This window comes from Bubalus bubalis, chromosome 3 (genome assembly GCF_019923935.1).
Source record: "Bubalus bubalis isolate 160015118507 breed Murrah chromosome 3, NDDB_SH_1, whole genome shotgun sequence".
NCBI classification, from domain to species: Eukaryota; Metazoa; Chordata; class Mammalia; order Artiodactyla; family Bovidae; genus Bubalus; species Bubalus bubalis.
The window spans coordinates 2,050,086-2,069,984 of NC_059159.1; the positions used below are offsets into that span (position 1 = coordinate 2,050,086).

General features: G+C 43.7%; 1 protein-coding gene and 1 non-coding gene across 5 annotated transcripts in view; both read right to left on the reverse strand.

Moving 5' to 3' along the window:
- Positions 1-198: 198 nt before the first annotated feature.
- TRNAC-ACA lies at positions 199-271 on the reverse strand. The gene has a single exon. It is a non-coding gene; the product is annotated as a tRNA-Cys (tRNA).
- A 4,328-nt stretch (positions 272-4,599) lies between these two features.
- ABCA5 (ATP binding cassette subfamily A member 5) overlaps positions 4,600-19,899 on the reverse strand; it is a 65,744-nt gene continuing 50,444 nt past the window's right edge. For 3 of the 4 annotated variants that reach the window (XM_044938505.2, XM_025279379.3, XM_025279381.3), the window contains 17 exons: positions 18,781-18,894; positions 17,195-17,365; positions 16,093-16,206; positions 15,313-15,447; positions 13,861-13,935; positions 13,279-13,370; positions 12,240-12,366; positions 11,806-11,923; positions 11,612-11,703; positions 9,906-10,081; positions 9,450-9,525; positions 9,267-9,361; positions 8,452-8,571; positions 7,724-7,873; positions 7,267-7,346; positions 5,416-5,471; positions 4,600-4,911 (listed from right to left, as the gene is read on the reverse strand). In XM_044938505.2, coding sequence (XP_044794440.2) covers positions 4,804-4,911; positions 5,416-5,471; positions 7,267-7,346; positions 7,724-7,873; positions 8,452-8,571; positions 9,267-9,361; positions 9,450-9,525; positions 9,906-10,081; positions 11,612-11,703; positions 11,806-11,923; positions 12,240-12,366; positions 13,279-13,370; positions 13,861-13,935; positions 15,313-15,447; positions 16,093-16,206; positions 17,195-17,365; positions 18,781-18,894 — 1,899 coding nt within the window. In that variant the 3' untranslated portion in view covers positions 4,600-4,803. Of the gene's footprint in view, positions 4,912-5,415; positions 5,472-7,266; positions 7,347-7,723; positions 7,874-8,451; positions 8,572-9,266; positions 9,362-9,449; positions 9,526-9,905; positions 10,082-11,611; positions 11,704-11,801; positions 11,924-12,239; positions 12,367-13,278; positions 13,371-13,860; positions 13,936-15,312; positions 15,448-16,092; positions 16,207-17,194; positions 17,366-18,780; positions 18,895-19,899 lie in introns of those variants that run through there. The other variant, XM_025279383.3, reaches the window with a different exon arrangement.

A 19,899-nucleotide genomic window follows, 5' to 3' on the forward strand; every position in this document is an offset into this window, starting at 1 on the left:
GGCTGGATGAAGCACAAGCTGGAATCAAGATTGCCGGAGAACTATCATCAACTTCAGATACACAGGTGAAGGTGAAGTCGCTTAGTCGTGTCCGACTCTTTGCGACCCCATGGACTGTAGCCTACCAGGCTCCTCCATCCATGGGATTTTCCAGGCAAGAGTACTGGAGTGGGGTGCCATTTCCTTCTCCAGGGGATCTTCCCAACCCGGGGATCGAACCCGGGTCTCCCACATTGTAGGTAGACGCTCTTACCGTCTGAGCCACCAGGGAAGCCCTTATAATTAGTTTTATTATAAAGGATTCAAACGAGGATCAACCAAATGAAGACACATGGACGATGAGGTAAGGTCTGGGAGGAAACGCAGAGCTTCCACACCCTTTCTTTGTGGAATCGAGGCTCATTGCTGCTGCAGGTGAAGGAGGAGAGTGAAAAAGTTGGCTTAAAACTCAACATTAAAAAAAAAAAAGATCATGGCATCTGGTCCCATCACTTCATGGCAAGTAGATGGGGATAAAGGGGCAACAGTGAGAGATTTTATTTTTTGGCTCCAAAGTCACTTCGGATGGTGACTCCAGCCATGAAATTAAAAGACGCATGCTACTTGGAAGAAAAGCTATGACCAACCTAAACAGCATATTAAAAAGCAGAGACATCACTTTGTCAACTAAGGTCCATATAGTCAAAGCTATGGTTTTTCCAGGAGTCATGTACAGATGAGAGAGTTAGACCATAAAGAAGGCTGAGTGTCAAAGAATTGATTCTTTTCCAACTGTGGTGGTGGAGAAGACTCTTGAGAATCCCTTGGACAGCAAGGAAATCAACCCTGAATACTCTTTAGAAGGACTGATGCGAAAACTGAAGCTCCAATACTTTGGCCATCTGATGTGAAGAGCTGACTCACTGGAAAAGACCCTGATGCTGGGAAAGACTGAGGGCAGGAGAAGCAGATGACAGAGGATGAGATGGTTGGATGGCATCACCAACTCAATGGACATGAGTTTGAGCAAGCTTGGGGAGAGAGTAAAGGACAAGGAAGCCTGGCATGCTACAGTCCATGAGGCTGCAAAGAGTCGGACATGACAGCGACTGAGTAATAACAACTATCAGTGTTCCTTCTTGAACATTCTTGAAAACACTGAACAGATACTAAAAATAAATTACTAACAATTTCAGGGCCAGGTTTTTCCTTCATTTTTAATATACGCTAAGTAACAAAGTATCCATTTCGTACAAAATGAAAAGCTGTGTTAAATTTTCAGTTCTTAAAGCTTATTACTAATACTATAATATTTACTTTTCTTAAATGGGTGCATTGAGAATTACATGTAACGAATTATGAATAAAAAAGAAGTAAACTTTTACCTTATAAGAATAGCTGATATAAAAATTATTCACCTGAGAACAGATTTTTTCATTTTATGTAACATATTCTTTCGGGAAAGAAAATGAAAAATCATTTAGCAATATTACAAATACATTAGAGAGGAGCATTTCTATTTTTAAAAGATGAACATCTATTAATGCATTACATAAAAATACAGCATGTTTTGTCAGATTCTTAGTACAACCAGAAGAAAATGTGTAGCCAATAGAACAATAAAAGCAGGACACCACTAACCCTCAGTAGAACTGTGCCCCAACAAAATATTGTTCAGCCAGCAAAGCACCATCATATTGTATCAGAGTTAGGACCCAAGTACCTGGGGGCTTCTCTGGGGGCTCAAGGGTGAAGAACAGGCCTACCACTGCCGGAGATGCAGGTTCCATCCCTGGATCAGGAAGATCCCTGGAGAAGGAAATGGCAACCTACTCCAGTGTTCTTGCCTGGAAAATGCCATGGACAGAGGAGCCTGGTGGGCTGCATTCATGGGGTTGCAGAGTCGGACACGACTGAGTGCTAAATAACCGAAGTTTCTAACGTCCTCCTACTGGACTGTAAGATCTTACAAGGCCAAAGTGGAGAGTTAACAGTTTTATCCAAAGACCCACAGCTTGAAACATGATCACTAAAATGTCAGTGGAATTAAATTACTCTAAAAACATTTTAATGATAAAAATACTGGTTTTAGATAGTTTGGGGCGATTTAAAGGAAAGAAGGCGTTTAGGGGAACCTGCAGCCTTTTACTGAGAACAAACCCGCCGGAAAGCTAAAGTGGCTCAGGGAGGGACAGAGTGGAGTCTGCGCATTGCTGTGCTCCTCCCGCCTCCTTCCTGGGGCTGCAGACGGACCTTTGCCAAGTTGGTCACTGACCACCGCCACTCCGTGAAGTCCAGCCTTTACTGTTAAAATCTGACTGTGGACGGAAAACATAAGCCAGGGCGTGTGGCTTTTTTCCTAGCTTCTTCCTAATATATGTATTTATATTTATTTGCATTGATACAAAAAAAAATAAGCTTTGAGGTTATAATTTAAGACATTTGAACTGTACAGTCAGTAAAGCTAAACTCTGTATTTGACTTGCTGTGCCCTTTTCTTCCTACTCCACTCACCCTGGTTTTCCTAAGCAGTAGTTAAACCGTACTTCTGATTAGGAAAAATGCTCCTACTGTGAAAAAATGGGAACAGAACATTCCTATGAATAATGCATGACCAAGATGTATCCACTCGAAGTATGTAAATACTTAAAAAAAATTTTTTTTTTAAATGCTTACAAGAGCACAATAACAGTACAATAATGAACCAGACAGATGCGAATTATGACCGGTGAGCACAACTGCAAAACTGTATCCCCAAAGAGAAGCCCCGGGTGTTACATTAACATTAGACACTAAAAGATATCTCTTTAAATTTACAGCAACCAATTTGCCATGACTTGCTTAGAAAGTACAGTGTGTTGCTTATTAATTTATCTATAAAGGGAAAGGTCTTCCCTCAAATGTTTCTGGACTTGTATTCATCATGCAGTGCTACAGTTTAAAAGTGACAGCTTTTACTAAAGATTCTAAGAGTGAGATTCTCAGGTGAAGAACCAAAGGTTAGTAGCGGGAGGTGAGTGCCGTGATAACAGGAGGTTAGACCCTAGTGCCAACTGAATCCTACAAGGAGAAATAACTTTGATGTGGGTTGCAGATGCCAGTGGAGGCTCTAAGACAGCTCGTTTAGTTAGAAGGAAGACCTGAGACACCAGGCAAGGTCCCTGTACTGTTAGGAATGTGACGGGAACAGCAGAGGAAATTGCCAGTCGCGCACTTGTCCTGAGGCTGAGGAAGGTGCTCCGCTGTATCCTCAGCTGCACAGCCGGACTCACAGCTGTCTCACCGCACAGCACAGCGAAAAGTTCAGGTTCACCACGTGAGTTAGCAGCCTCATCAAAGGGTTTGCATCTTCAGAGAAACTCGGCACCAAACCCTTCTGTTGTGACTGCTGTTCTCTAAGACTCTCTGTCACACAGTATAGTCACACCCCAATATACCTGTTTTCCCGAAGTTGGTAACTCTCATTCATCTGGTTGAGATATAATGTCAACTGGGACTTCCCAGGTGGCACAGTGGTAAAGAACACGCCTGCCAACGCAGGAGACACAAGAGACACAGGTTTGATCCCTGGATTGGTTAGATCCCCTGGAGGAGGGCATGGCAACCCACTCCAGCGTCCTTGCCTGGAGAATTCCATGGACAGAGGAGCCTGGTGGGCGACAGTCCAGGGGGCTGCAGGGAGTCAGACACGACCGAGCAACTGAGCTCACAGCACAGTATGCTTTACATTATATCCCTACCGTCCACACACGGGGTCTACACAGAAGTATTTGTACGGATACCTTAACCAAAATCTCACTTCAACTCTTGTCATACAAGGAAACTGGTTTCTTATTAAAGAGAATTGTGTAGAATTTACTTTTCCTTAATTTAATGACCACAAGTTTATCTATGTTCCACCATATTCCAAAGTGAATCTGAGGTGAGTAACTAAACAAATTCACAGTGATATACTTAAAACTCTACAAAGGAGAGATATTCAAACAACAAAGTTCATTTATAGACTAAAACATATTCTTTGTAATGAAGAAGACAAAAGATTTCCATTTTCCGTCAGGGTGGAGGAGAAGGTATGGATTAATTCTTGCAGCCCTATAGATGTCTGTCATTCTAGCCCCAAACAACCGAAGGATCAGATTGGTACATGGTAAGAGTCTAGACACAGTCTTCCACAATAACTGAAACATCTCTGAATTTTACCGTAAGCAAAGGAACTGTACCTGAGTTACTTACGTCTACAGTCACCTACCAGAGCAAGGTCTCATTTCAGTTATTTCGGCGAATGCATCTCGCCCAGTGAACGCCATGGCCTGCAAACCTCTCTCTGCAAGCAGCCTGTCCAGTGTTTAGCTTTTTAGGAGGCCAACTTCCATTCAGTTTCTCTTAGAAATTAAAAAGGAGAGTGGACTTTCGCTTTATGCCTCTGTTCTACGTACTTGTCTTCTTATTTAGATTGGGGCATTACATGCTTATGTAACTAGATGGTATAAACTTACAGATAGCTACTCAAAATAAAATGATTCTATCACTATGTCTTCAAATCATAAATTCACAAGCACTGCTTCTGAAAAGTGAACAAGGACATAGCCAACTTCACGCACAGACTATAGCACCACACACTGCAGACGCCAACGCGCAGGCTCACGTGGCTGCACGCAAGTTTATTTGAAGAAAAGCGAAACACACAGCTGATGGCATCAAGGGAGTGAGGGAAACCCCAAGTGCTCTCTCGGCTCTTCGACTATTGTTCAAGCAATAAACTGTTAAACCAAAAACTAAATCGTAAACGAAAGAAATGCGGGAAGCGGGGTGAGCAGCATGAATTCAAAACACGACTCTGTCCTCCTGCGCCCTTTCCCACCAGAGCGCGCTGCTCAAGGTGCCACACGTGTTGTCTTCCTCCTCCTGCGCTTTCGTGAGTTCCACAAAAACCTACGTGGAGATAAATGAGTACAGTATTCTGCACTGCGATTATCCTAGGAACACTTTAACTACATCAGCAGTGGCATGAGGCTGTACCTAAATACACGAACCACTCAAGTATCAAGAGATACACTTAATATTATTTAAACAGAATGATCCCCACTAATCTATATACTGATGAATGTCATTTTAGAGGATTAATAGATCATTTTTTTTGACTGATAAAGTAGCACTGTGGTAAAGGATAATTTATAAATATTTAAGCAATATAATTTCAGATGTGCCAATATGAATGCCATCCATCATGACTCATTTTCTTGAAGCTAAAAAAAAAGAGCTATTCAAAACAAACAGATGGAGAACCTCAAGTTGTTGAAAATTCACACAGTTGAGGAACACTCCACAGTAACCGGTCTCTGGCTCACAATCTCCTTCCCTCTCCATAACAAACCTAAACACTTAGATACTGCACTCTTTCTTCTACAGAACTTTTAACAGTTAACTTTGGGGTACCTGTTCCAACGTTGCTTGAGAAAAGCTGTACTCTTCAATAGCGAATGTATGTTTAGCTGTGAAAACACAAAAAGTAGTATTTCACTTAATAATATTTTTGAATAATCAAGTGGCAATACCTACCGAGTGACTAACCACTTGCGCTTTTTTCCTCTCTCCGATCGGCCCACTCAGCTTCAGGCTGTCAGTGACGTCACCCCCTACCGGCCTCCCCTCCCCCGCCCGCGGCCGCCGCACAGCCCGGGGCCCCACAGCCCGGGGGCGGGCTCACGGGGGCGCGGGCTCACGGGGCCGCCGCACAGCCCGGGGGCGGGCTCACGGGGGCGCGGGCTCACGGGGCCGCCGCACAGCCCGGGGCCCCACAGCCCGGGGGCGGGCTCACGGGGGCGCGGGCTCACGGGGGCGCGGGCTCACGGGGGCGCCGCACAGCCCGGGGCCCCACAGCCCGGGGCGCGGGCTCACGGGGGCGCGGGCTCACGGGGGCGCGGGCTCACGGGGCCGCCGCACAGCCCGGGGCGCGGGCTCACGGGGCCGCCCCACAGCCCTGGGCACAGGCTCATAGGGCCGCGCAGGGTCACGAGACCGCGCAGGCTCACGGGGCCGCCCCACAGCCCTGGGCACGAGCTCATGGGGGCACGCGGGTTCACGGGCCACACCACAGCCCGGGGCGCGGACTGAAGGCCGCGTCCCGCTGCCCATTCTCCCAGCAGCTCCTCGACCCCTCCTCCGCTTCTGCCGCGTTACTCCTTTTGGTTCATGCTTCTGTTGATCCCTGCTCTCTATCTCCCACCCCCACAATTCCAGCACAGTCTGTCCTGGACTTCTGCAACTAGATTCCGGATATCAGTTCTGTGTCCATATACTTCTTTATATTTATTTTAGATCCTTTTGCAATCTAATCCAGTATCAAAGTTCTGGTTTTCTATTCACTCCCTTAATTCTCCCGCATTACTTCTAATGTCCCCTTTAATCATAAAGCAAGCACCAGGAAACATAGGCTGCTTCATGGTTTTCAGGTACTTTTTTATAAACTGACCTGGACCTGAACACATGCCCGTCCAGAAGATGCCTCTCTCTCCTGGTGAGGGGTCTGTATCCCACCTAACATTTATCTTTAAAACGCTGACATCCCACAAACGTCTCTGCAGGTCGGTTCAGGAAGGCCCACCCTTCTGCACCATGAACTCTCCTCTCCTTTCTCCTGCTGCCCCTGGGTCTTGCTCCCATGGCTCCTTCCATGGCCTAATACAAAGTGAGGACTCAAGAAATCCAATGCTCTGGCTTCTGGACTGAACTGCTGCTGCTACTGCTAAGTTTCGTCAGTCGTGTCCGACTCTGTGTGACCCCATAGATGGCAGCCGGTGCACCAGGCTCCCCCGTCCCTGGGATTCTCCAGGCAAGAACACTGCAGTGGGTTGCCATTTCCTTCTCCAATGCATGAGAGTGAAAAATGAAAGTGAAGTCACTCAGTCGTGTCCGACTCTTAGCAACCCCGTGGACTGTAGCCCACCAGGCTCCTCCATCCATGGGATTTTCCAGGCAAGAGTACTGGAGTGGGGTGCCATTGCCTTCTCCGCTGGACTGAACTAGTGCGGGCTAATTAAATTGAACTTTCTCAGACGCAACGTAAAAGCTGGGGTGACGTCCTCTCAAGAGGGTGAAAGGCTTACACGACAACACAGCTCATCGACAAAATCCCAGGCTGTATTTTCCTATAGCTTAGATTCAGTTAACAGAAGGTCATCTTACTGTAGTTTCTGCAGTAAACTGAGACCCAACTTCTAAACTTTTTCATAAAATTCCCTCATAATTTGAAAGCCACCTCACAGTGTTTTTCAAATTATTACTCACCTTCTTCCAGCTTAGAAAAAGACTGTGAAAGGGACTGAACGTCTTCCTTAGGAACTTTATAAGCCAGAATAGTAGAAAAACTGAAAGCAAAGATGAAGGAAAATTCAGAAGTGACCACTAACTGTGTGTTCCAAAGCCAAAATTCAATACTTTAAAACTTCAAAATAAAACTCCCATAATTTGACACTTATTTAGATAAAAATCATTTTAAATCTTAAAATATTTCCACACACAATAAAATAACTCTTTCCTTACTACCAAATAAAAGCTGTCAAAACTTTAAATACTATCACATATTGAAAGATCTAACATTAAAAATAAGTTAAATGTGAAGGCCATTCATCAAACTACATTAGTCCAATAATGACAGCATTTCCCCCCCAATCCTTAATACAGTAACCAATTTTCATGATTACTGCTCTATAGAGAAATGCAACTACATTTTTAAAAACTTCACCTTTCCTGACGGCTTGCGTTTGGGAAAATACACTGAATTTCTCTTTGAAGACGGTCTACTTCCAGGTCTTCTATCCAATCCTTTAATTTGATTTCCAAAAAGTATCCTTTTCCATATTTACTCTTCAGATGCTGGACTGTCCCAATACACCTGTAGTGAATTTTAAAAGAATGTATAGATATGAAAGAACCTGATAGTTTCAAAGGTATTTCTCACTTAAGGATAATTTAGGACTTCTGTGGTGGTCCAGTGGTTAGTCTGCCAGTCACCGCCGGGGACATAAGCTCAGTCCCTGGTCTTGTTCCAACTAAGCCCGTGGCCGCAGCAAGCCCGTGTGCCTCCACCAGAGAAGCCACCGCAGGGAGAAGCCCACACCCGCCGTCGAGTAGCCTCCTCCTCACAACTAGAGGAAGCCTGCTCACAGCAACAGATCCAGCGCAACCAAAAATAAAGTTCATTATAGAGAAAAGAACAGATGAGTAAAATTCTTATGCTGGAGTCCTTGGCCAATTTATGTAAAAGTTGCAAAGGTTAGAGAGAACAGGGAGTCTGCACCGGCAGAACAGCTGGCCAATTTTTGGGAGAAGTAACACATTCCCAAGTAATTCTATGGAAAGCTGATTAAACAAGGAAGCATGTCTCAACACTTAAACTGATACGGATCATACGACCTCTCTGAAATGCCGCCGCCGCAGCCCATACCCCGCCTCCCACCGGCTGACGCCCACCTCAGCCGCCCAGACACCATGATGGCCACTCGGTCGCAGACGGCCTCCGCCTCCTCCATGTAGTGAGTGGTCAGGATAGCGGCCCGCTTCCTGTTTTTGAATGCGGTTCTAATCGCTCTCCTACAAAATACAAATGAAACGAACAGAAGGGAAGATGGCACCTGAATGTTAACGAAAACACCCAAGTTTTTAAAAATCCAGCTCTTGGGGTCACAGATTTACCAAATATCAACTGCTATACTTATTATACTCTGCCCAGCTATGATTCCTCTATCCTAACTAATTTACCTTATTTCTGAAAGCCTGTCAAGTGGAAAGAAAAGTTCATGATTTCAAGTGTCCCTATGGGTTGAAAGTGTGTTAACCAACCAGTTATACAAACTGAAGAACTTTCATGTTAGAAGAACATAAACAGCCACAGAATCACAGGGAAATCTTAACATGTGTCTGACCCAAACCTCACATTTCACAGACGTGGAAACCTAGGCTCAAACAGTCTGTCAGCTACTTAGCAGAGAGTTTCAATGCACATAATGTACATTCTAGACAGTAGGTTATGAGATGTTCACTTACGTATGTTACTTTAGACGAGAAGAAAACCATGTAAAAACTATTCAGACAACACTATTCTCATTTTGGTCCCAGAATACATAATGTATTGTTAACACTTCATGAAAAATATGATTAAGTTTAAGGGGATCTCTAGAAACCCTTAATCACAATTTTTCCTTCCGTGCAGGACTTTGAATGAGTATGTACCCGTAACTGACAGGAACCCGAGTGACGGCGTCCCCGCCTCCCCGCCTCACACTCACCACATGTGCTGCTTGGCTTTGGGATCCATGCCTGTGGATGGCTCGTCCAGCAGCGTGACCGGGGGGTTCCCCAGCATGCTCAGGGCGAAGCACAGCTGGGGGACGACAAACACGGGGGGCTGTAAAACACTCGCCGGCGCGGTGCTGGGCGCTGGGCTGCACGCGCGCGGTCTGCAAACGCACCTTGCGCCTGATTCCTGCAGGAAGTTTCTTCACCGTTTTCTGCAGGTGTTCTTTTAGATCAAGTGCATTTGTTATTCTGCAAAAGAAATGGCATGAAATGAGCATGCCATGATACCCACAGATACAATTAATAATACAGACTGTGGTCCCTGAGGCTGTTTTTTCTTCTTAAAACAGTTGGTGGAAGCTCATTTCAAATAAATCAACATCATGACTATAAGTTTCGCTTTAAATTAAAATAGGTTTCGTGGCAATTCATAAGTACATTTATTCTATATTCAGAAACAGAAGTGTTTTCATTTTCATAGCTGTCATAAGTTGGTAAAAGAATACATGGAAAAGTAATGATCTTTTTCCATGAAAACTATGATCCAGGGAAATGCCTGTTGTGAAATTTTGAAACTGTGTGTCATGACCTTCCGCAGGTGACAGAGGGTGCTGAAGGCAGGGCCTTACCGATCCGTGACCTCCTGCACGTCACTGGCTCTCATCCCTTTCACAGCTCCGTAGATCTGGAGGTGCTCCTGCAGGGTGATGTCTCGCCACAGGGGGTTGATCTGGGGACAGTAGCCCATACACCTCACAGAGTCGTCATCTTCAGCTGGGTGTGGAGAGTAGTCGCCTAGGAAGACCTGCAGAAAGACAAACTGAGTGCAAGGACTGCTTCTGGTTCACCCAACGTCAAAAAGGAAGTGGCCGGTGGATTGACTGACTCCTTCCCGGAGTCAGGATAACGCCAGGTCAGACTCTCTCTCCTTTCTGAGGAAGATGGGACCTACACTGCTGAGCTGGAGGTGAGTGACCTGGTCAGAAACGGGGACCAGGGATGCAGGGCTTGAGGTGTGGGGGAAAGAGGCACAGATTTAACCACGAGGGTCAGGGGCTAGTTTTATGTGTTCATTTATTTATTTATTTATTTCCGGCTGTGCTGGGTCTGTGTTGCTGCAACAGCCTTTGCCCAGTGGCAGCGAGCAGGTTTCTTACCACGGTGGTCTCTCTTGCTGTGGGGCACCGGCTCGAGGGCACGTGGGGCTCAGTAATGTGGCTCCTAGGCTCTCGAGCACATGCTCAGATGCAGCGCACGAGCTTAGTTGCTCGGCGGCACGTGGGATCTTCCCAGATCAGGGATCAAACCTGGGTCTCCTGCATTGACAGGTGGATTCTTTACTGCTGAGCCACCAGGGAAACCCTGAAAGGTGCTATTTGGGCCAAGGAAATAAGTGAACTTGATCACCTGGTTTTCTATGGGATAAGGAATAGCCAACATAAGCAACACCCAAGGCAACAGAGTCAGGTGTGCTGGATGTTTTCTGGGAAAGCAGTGAGCCAGAGCCGCTGGCGAGGAGGAAGCGGGAGGTGGGATCAGGGCAGTCGTGCAAAGTTCATGCAGAGAGCTCAGGAGGCGCACCCGTCACCAAAGGCTGGCTGAGGGCAGGCTCAGCTCCGCTCCTCCACTTCCTGAGGTCAACACAGGGGTGGTTGTTAAAGTCAGGGGACGAGCCACCTGGGCTTGTAATCACCACAAAACAGGAACACTGTATACATGTGTGCTCTGCATGTCCACACGGAAAGTTCACTATGTACAGTATTCTCACAAAGAGAGCATAATTTGATCAAGCTCTCCTAAAAAATTAACACCAAAACCATAAAATTTGAGCACTGAAATCCCATTTGTCACTGTCATATTGTTAGTCTGTCACTAAGTCGTGCCTGTTTCTTTTCGACTCCATGGACTGCAGCACGCCAGGCTCCTCTGTCCTTTACCATCTCCCAGAGTTTGCTCAGATTCACGTCCATTGAGTTGGTGATGCTATCTAACTATCTCATCCTCTGTCATCCCCTTCTCCTCTGGCCCTCAACCTTTCCCAACATCAGGGTCTTTTCCAATGAGTCGGCTCTTCTGATCAAGTGGCCAAAGTATTGGAGCTTCAGCTTCAGCATCAGTAGTTCCAATGAATATTCAGGACTGATTTCCTTTAGGATGGACTGGTTTGATCTCCTTGCTGTTTCAGGGACTCTCAATAGTCTTTTCCAGCACCAATTCGAAAGCATCAATTCTTTGATGCTCAGCGTTTTTTATAGTCCCAACTCTCACAGCCATACATGACTACTGGGAAAAAAACACAAACTGTATTCAATATAGGCCACACCCTAGACCATACCTGGCCTGAAGTTGGCTCAATGTCACCAACCAGGATATTAATAATCGTGCTTTTGCCTGCGCCATTTGGACCCAACAGTCCCAAGATCTCTCCTGAGGGAATGAGAAGAAAAGTCATCAAATGCAAATCAAACTGAAAAATGAGAATTACTCTTCTGGGAAAGTTATTTAAGAAAAAAATAATTAAATACCAGCCTTTTTTCACACAGAAGGAGACATATTTATTTGCCACTTTCTTTACTTTTCTTGTAGGAAGAAAATCTTTCTTGTCTTCATATTCTTTATGCAGATTATTGACCATAATGGCTGGTTTCTAATAAGGAAAATAGGATTTTAAAAGAGAGTTATAAATCAAATATCTATCACTAAATGAAAGGCAGTATACACCTCATGTCCATGTCATAAGAACTGTATTTCCTAATGAGGGGTACTATACAAATAAATATCCCATTTATGGCTGAAGTAATGGCTTACTCAAAAGTAAGTGGACAAAAATAGTTTTTCAAAGACAGGACTTTTTCCAGATTGATGCATATGAAAGAGGACTGTTTTTCCAGGTTAATTCCTGTGCGCGAGGAGCTGACCATTGCTGACCACTGCAGACAACCCAGCGCTAAAGACTAACTCACCTCCTCACAACACTGACAGCTCATCAGCTCTTTGACCTTCAGCCTTTCAGCTTTGACATCTTCATCTTCATCCTCATTGTTGGGTGGTTCTGAAAACTTTCTGTGTTTGGACTTTGTCGAAAGAGTCCTAGAAGTATAAACAGATTTTCAGGTAATACTAAGAAATTCAAGCACTAAGTACAGAAAAGACCGGGAAGAAAAAAAAACAACACATCAACATGAGCTCTGATGTTAGAGAGAGCTCTGTTAACCAGGTAAGGAAACTGGAGTGGATTGCCATCTCCTCCTCCAGTGGATCTTCCCGACCCAGGGATCGAACCTGCATCTCTTGTTTCTCCTGCATTCTATACGGCTGAGCCTCCTGGGAAGCCTCTACAAGGTAGCATCACTTGGCAAAAACAAACAAACAGGTAGTGACGTCCTGCCACCAGCTTCAGCGTGGGTGAGTTTTCAGGACATTATGCTAAGTACAAGAAGCAGACAGGAAAAGGCCACGCCTTGTGTAAGTGCACTTATGTGACTGTGAAACTGGAAGACGTGCAGACAGGAAGCAGGTGAGCGCTTAGAGAGGCTGAGGGGAAGCTGAGGGGGAAGGAAGTGACACCTAACGTGTACGAGGTTTCTTTTTGGGTGGGGGTGATGCAAATGAGAAAGTAAAGTGAAAGTCACTCAGTCATGTCCGACTCTTTGTGACCCCATGGACCATACAGTCCATGGAATCCTCCAGGCCAGAATACTGGAGTGGGTAGCCTTTCCCTTCTCCAGGGGATCTTCCCAACCCAGGGATCAAACCCAGGTCTCTTTCACATTGCAGGCAGATTCTTTACTAGCTGAGCCACAAGGAAGGCCAAGAAAACTGGAATGGGTAGCCTATCCCTTCTCCAGTGGATCTTCCCAACCCAGGAATTGAAGCAGGGTCTCCTGCATTGAAGCCGGATTTTTTACCAACTGAGCTATGAGGGAATTAGATGACGGTGTGGTTGAACAGCTTTGTCAATATGCTAAAAAAAAAAAAAAACCATGAAAATTAAAAACTGACCTGAAAAAGGGATCCTTCCTTAACGATCTGCCACCATATTTTTTCTCGTAGTACTGCAGGAGAAAGACCCACAGCACACAGTGCAGGTACGGCTGAAAGAAAAACAGCTCGTGACTGGACAATTGTTGGTTATTTTTTCTCCTGCCTGTACCAACAAAACCGAAAACCACCATCAATACATCAGGTTCCTTACCATCACTGAGAACATTCATCATCTTTTTTTTGCATGTAATACAGTGAGGCAGAGATGAATGTGAATGCAAACCAAGGCAGACCTTTAGTAACGATCTCTGTGTAGTTTTCTACTGGAAGGTTCATTTGCTGTCAGCTTCGTAAATTATAGAATTTTTCTAAAAAAGCTGTTTTTTGCTTCTATGGAAGCCAGATTTATTGTTAAATAGAATTAGTGGCATGTCAAAAAGCCCAGTGTATTAAAGTGGGTGTGTGCAACATGCAAAGCACACATTAGGCAGCAGAACTCACACGCCTAACTCCCCATGTGCCTTGTTTCTATGCAGCGGGATAACAGCTGAACACAGGGTTAGGACCTCTTGACCAAACTATGGTCAAGTGACTTCTTACCGATATAACAGCCACCAGAAGGCTATCCCACGGGTCGTAGGTGTCCTCATTTCTCTGAAGATTCTTCCAAGTAATCTGAGACAAGAATGTTTGGAAATTTGTATGCAGCTGTAACACTGTGATGCAATGCGATCTGGTGTCTGTCCACAGTCCCTGGCACAAAACTTCTAAAGCCCTTGGGGTTTCCCAAGTGACAGGTGAGGAGAACCAGCCCCTTCCTGCTCACGGAGTCTCTGCTCCTGATGGGACCCTCCGGGGACGCAGGCTGACCGCCAGAGGAGCCAGCCAGACCCGAGAGCTGGCACTGCCGGTCTGGGCCACCGTCCCGGAGGGGAGGAGGGCCTGGAGACTCATCACTGCCTCCTCGCCAAGGGACGGAGCCACCCGGGGCTCAGGGAGCACCCCAGGCGGGGGGCGGCTCACCGCCGACGGCACGGGGGCAGGAGCCCTGCCTGCGGCCCTCGGTCCCTGGGGTCTACTGCAGGTCCACTGTGACACTCTGGGACGGGAATCCAGGGCTCCCCTGAGTTCTGGGAGCCGCTGGGGCAAATCACCGAACCTCCTAGAAGGGGGTCCAAGTCAGAGAGAAGGTGGGTGACGGGGGGCACCCACAACCTGCGTCTGGAGTCTGAGGTGGGGGGCAGCCTGCAGGATTGACCCCTCGACCCCCTGAGTCTGCACTAACTCTGCTCAGGGTCAGAACGGCAGCACGCGAGGGAAAAGCCCACATGTTTGGTGTTAGAAGCACTGTGAGTAGAGGAGACCATTTTCTTTGCTGCAATGTGTAGAAATAGTTGGATTAAAATTTTTAAAAAATGTATTTAATAGCAAACATGTCTCCTCCATAAACTAGCTAGCTATTCATATTAATGGCCATGTTTTGTAGTTAGATGAAAATCTTCCTCACTCCAAAATATGCCTGTCAGGGCAGGTATAAATTAAACCTATAAACTGAAGCTAAAAAAGGGGAGGGGAGGAAAGTAGATACATGGGCAGAATTAATCAGCAATCATCCCAAACTAAGAACTCATCACTTAATTTTTTTCTAATCACATAGCAATTGTATTCAATTAACTAGGCTTAATAAAATTTTTATATATTTTTCCTCAAGAAAAATTCTCTCACCCCTTTAATACAATGTTTAATCTTTGAAAAACTCCTCCCAGACAAATACTGACTGCAGTCAGATCATCATTCTAATTTAGGTACATTGTTTTGGGGCATAAAAGATGTCATAATGAATACAATCCTTCTCCTTTGAGAACTGACAGCTTAAATATATGCCTGAAAAGATTCCAGTCATTTTAAACTGCTGCATTAATAACATTTTAATCAAGTAGAAGCAGCTAACTTGATTTTTTTATTATTTCAGTACAAGAATTAAGATCCCAAAGATTTAGGCAGTATTCATTTATGCTTTTCTAAAAATATTCAAACATCGAAGAGACCTACCTTTATGAAACTAATCAGGCAACCTAGAAGCGGATAGATTGGAATGGTAATGCAAAAGATATAATGAAGAATAACTGTAGCTGTGTTTCCCATGAAGTAAGTTATTTCGGTGACTGCAATGCAAGCCAACGCTGTCTAGAGAGAACGACGAGAGAACAGGTGAACAGGTGTTTAGAAATTTCATACAAACTTCCTGTGTGCCTCACCATTAACTGAGCCTTGACTGCTCAAATAAAACAAGGAACCATAGTAGATGTTTGGCCAGGAAGCACCAGTTAGCTGATACCAGCTGTTTGTGGCTGGCACCTTGGCATTTGGTTGCTGTTGTTCAATTGCTGAGTCTGTCTGTGTAAGTCTATACTGTTGACTCTCTGCGAGCCCCGTGGACTGCAGTTCCTCCACTATCTCCCGGAGTTTGCTCAGATTCATGGCCATTGAGTCGGTGATGCCATCTAACCATCTCATCCTCTGTCATCCCCTCTCCTTTTGCCTTCAACCTTTCCCAGCATCAGCGTCTTTTCTAATGAGTGGGCTCTTCACATCGGGTGACCCTGGGCATGCTACGTGCAGAATGCAACAAAATACCATCCTGTCTTGGAATGGATGGGGCTGAAAACAAGCAGATACACAGACAGACGTTGCCAGCCAGCTATCTAAGTTCTGTGCTTAGAAAAGACACAGCAACCTTTATGAATGTAACCACAAAAAGGAAAAGAGCTTGTGACTCTCAAATTGTGTGCTATGGAAAGCTGAGACAAAATAGTATAAAATGTGACTTACCACAGAATAGATAAATGACCAAAATTCTTTGGTATTTACAATTTTTTTAAAGGTGAAAGACGTAATGTAGGTAAACAGAACAACTGATGGAACATAACCGATAAGACAAAAAACCTGGAAAACAGAAATTTGTATTTTTATTTAAAAATGAGTAGCTAACCATACATATGATGTAAAATACCAGTCACATTAAAGTATCAAGGAATAATTATTTTTCAAGTTTTACTGCTCTACAAATCACTCCAAAAACTGAAATTGTGGTAACCTAAGGTGTTATCATCCACCCATCCACATTTCTCCTAAATCAATAAACCTCATGTTTTCAACTGTTCATACAACCTTGAATAAGTCATTTAAAATGAAATACTATTTGTAGTTCTTTTTTATGCCAAGTAAAATACTAGTTCATCATTTTATTACAAAAAAAAAACAAGCATAATGAGTTACAATTAATCTCAAATAAACTATTAGCTTCTACTTTAATATACAGCACTTAATGCATTTTATAAATTTGTAAGAAAAACATTTATTAATTTATAAAGTAGAAATTAACATGCAAGGTCAGTATGGTCCCTGGTTAAAGCTGCCATGTTTATTTTCAGCAAATCTAACTGACCAACCTCTGTCTTCCCTTTTTCCTAATATAATTCACAGGAAATTATCCAGTATCAGTCACTCACTGACATACAAATATGAATCCAAGTCATTTTCCTCCTTAGTATTTTAAGCCATATTTTAAACTATGGAATAAAAGAGCTTCCTCTTCATGAAATTATTCTCAGGCACAGAGACAAAGGAAATATTTAAAGAAAAAACTGTTTACGTGTTCCTGACAACGTACCAGTAGGCCCTCTGCATGAAGGATCACCTCAGCTCCGAGGAATTATTTTATAATGGTGAAATCATTGTTTTTAAAAGCCACTTAGGGCAATACAACCTGCACTGGTTATAGGTACCATATACAATAATTAAACAGACACTGGTTCTGTTTTCTGGAACATCATAATTACTTAATCAGACAACTGTCACATCTATAAACATTTAGCTTTTTAAGATAACATTTTATTTATAGATAGCATAAGCACAACTGATGTTAACTTACCACAGAAAGGAACTTGACAGCATAAAAATATAATCCATAATGAAATGCAAACAAACTGCCTATCATCAAAGTAAGGACCACAAAAAATAAGGGGATGTCAACAATAGCCTGTCCGAGCCAATATGCAGAAGGCAAGAGACCTGAGAGTTTAAGCTGAGTATAAGCTTTGATCTAAAAAAAAAAAAAGGAATAATTGATTATAATTTGAAACATACTACAAACAAAAATCTCTAGCAAATGATTGCAGAACTCCTAATTTTACATCAACAAGAAGGGTCACATTGCATCAGTAGGTAATAAAAGCCCTCTGACAGCTAAATATAAATTCCATTTAGCCTTTAATCTGGTTCATTGTTTCTGAGAAATAACAATCTCAGCAGCATTTTTCAGCATCAGAACGCAGCAGTGCCGCTAAGAAACAAAGCTAAAATAAAATAAAAGGGCCACGGGAGTCACAGTTGAGCAAACAGCGAGCTGCCGAAATGAGACTGTTCTGAAATTCTGTGAAACAGAAAAAACATGTTTAGGAAACAGGATGCTTACTTTTAAACATTGACCTTTCATGAAAACACTAATAAATGGCCGAGTATCATCAGACTTACACAGGGCTTTCAGCTTAAGTGTGAAACTTGTACGTGGATGCATCTGAAACCTCTTATGCATTCGTGTGTAGAACAAGAGTGTCAATTGTGATTATTACCACGAGGGAATACCATTTTCACCTGTATGAACAGGTGAAAATTTAAACAATCATTGTTTTCCTAACATTCTCATTATATAATTTGAAATTTTAAGATCTTCCATAAATGCAAATACCTAACAATCCTGTTCAGGTGATTTTTGTCATCTATAAAAACATCTACTCATAATAAAAAAAAATCTACTCCTAGTAATTCAATGTCTGATATGAAAGAGCTGGCCACAGAGGATGAAAGAGGGATATAAACATTTGTTAAGAAGAAGAAATGATTTTCTGGGCTATAAACATTAGTTAAAAAGAAGAAATGATTTTATAAGCGGACAACATTAGTGTTCAATGAACACAGGAACAAAAATATTAATTCCAATATACATATAAAAACATAAAGCACGTCAAATACAATCATTTTTTGAAAATTCACGTTACTGTCCCTCATACGCTGCTGGTGGGAGTGTAAAAGGCTTTTATCCACCCTGAAAAACAGATCAACGATGTCTTATGGAACTAAACATGTGATCACCATGTGACACGGCAGGTGTGCTCACAGGCGTTCACGCCAGAGAAAAGAAAACACGTTCACCCAGGAGCCTGCAGCAAACGTCCAGAGCAGCTTAGTTCATAACAGTCAAAGCTGAAACAGTTCAGATCCGCACCCTGGAACACTTTTAAAGTGCACGACAAGCGTGCAAATAATAAGTGACAGTTGTTACTCTTACTGTAATAAACATACTTATGCTCCATTTACTTACTCTCGAAATAACAGCTGCACATAAGTCTTGCACTCACACAGAAAAGCTCAGTCTCTTGTCTGAGAATTCTTTTTTTTTTTTTTGTCTGAGAATTCTTAGCAGTCAATTGCACCTGTGATTTTTAACTGAGTCATTACCTTGTGATTCTCTGCATTTTCCATGGCGAAGTAAGGAGGCATTGCGGTAACAATAACCCCAAGTAAAGCTGCTTGGAAGTACAGCTCGATTTTGAAAACGATGTCTGTGATTTCCTGAAAGACAACCTCAGAGTGAGAAACAGAATGGAGGATCACTTTATATCAAGTTACTAAATACTTTCTAACAGCCCATCAGAACTGAAGAAACACACCAGGGTACCAGCCCTGGACAAAGTCTCTGTGAAGAGACAGGTGCAGAGTAGTTAACATGCAGCGGCTCCAGTGCCAACTCCAGTGCAGTCGCTCAGTCGGGGGCCGACTCTTCGCGACCCCATGAACTGCAGCACACCAGGCCTCCCTGTCCATCACCAACTCCCAGAGTTTACCCAAACCCATGTCCATCGAGTCGGTGATGCCATCCAACCATCTCATCCTGTGTTTTGCCTTCTCCTTCTGCCCTCAATCTTTCCCAGCATCAGGATCTTTTCAAATGAGTCAGCTCTTTGCATGAGGTGGCCAAAGTACTGGAGTTTCAGCTTCAACACCAGTCCTTCCAACGAACACCCAGGACTGATCTCCTTTAGGATGGACTGGTTAGATCTCCTTGCAGTCCAAGGGACTCTCAAGAGTCTTCTCCAACACCACAGTTCAAAAGCATCAATTCTTCAGGGCTTGCTTTCTTTATACTCCAACTTTCACATCCATACATGACCACTGGAAGAACCAAAGCCTTGACTAGATGGACCTTTGTTGGTAAAGTAATGTCTCTGCTTTTGAATATGCTGTCTAGGGTGGTCATAACTTTCCTTCCAAGGAGTAAGTGTCTTTTAATTTCATGGCTGCAATCACCATCTGCAGTGACTCGGGAGCCCCGCAAAATAAAGTCAGCCACTGTTTCTACTGTTTCCCCATCTATTTCCCATGAAGTGATGGGACTGGATGCCATGATCTTAATTTTCTGAATGTTGAGCTTTAAGCCAACTTTTTCACTTTGCTCTTTCACTTTCATCACCAACTTGGTGCTCATTAAATAGCTGTGTGATCCTGGGCAAATTATTGTACTTTTGTGTTCTTACAGATGTATACAGGATAATATAGCATATTAATTAACATTCACCA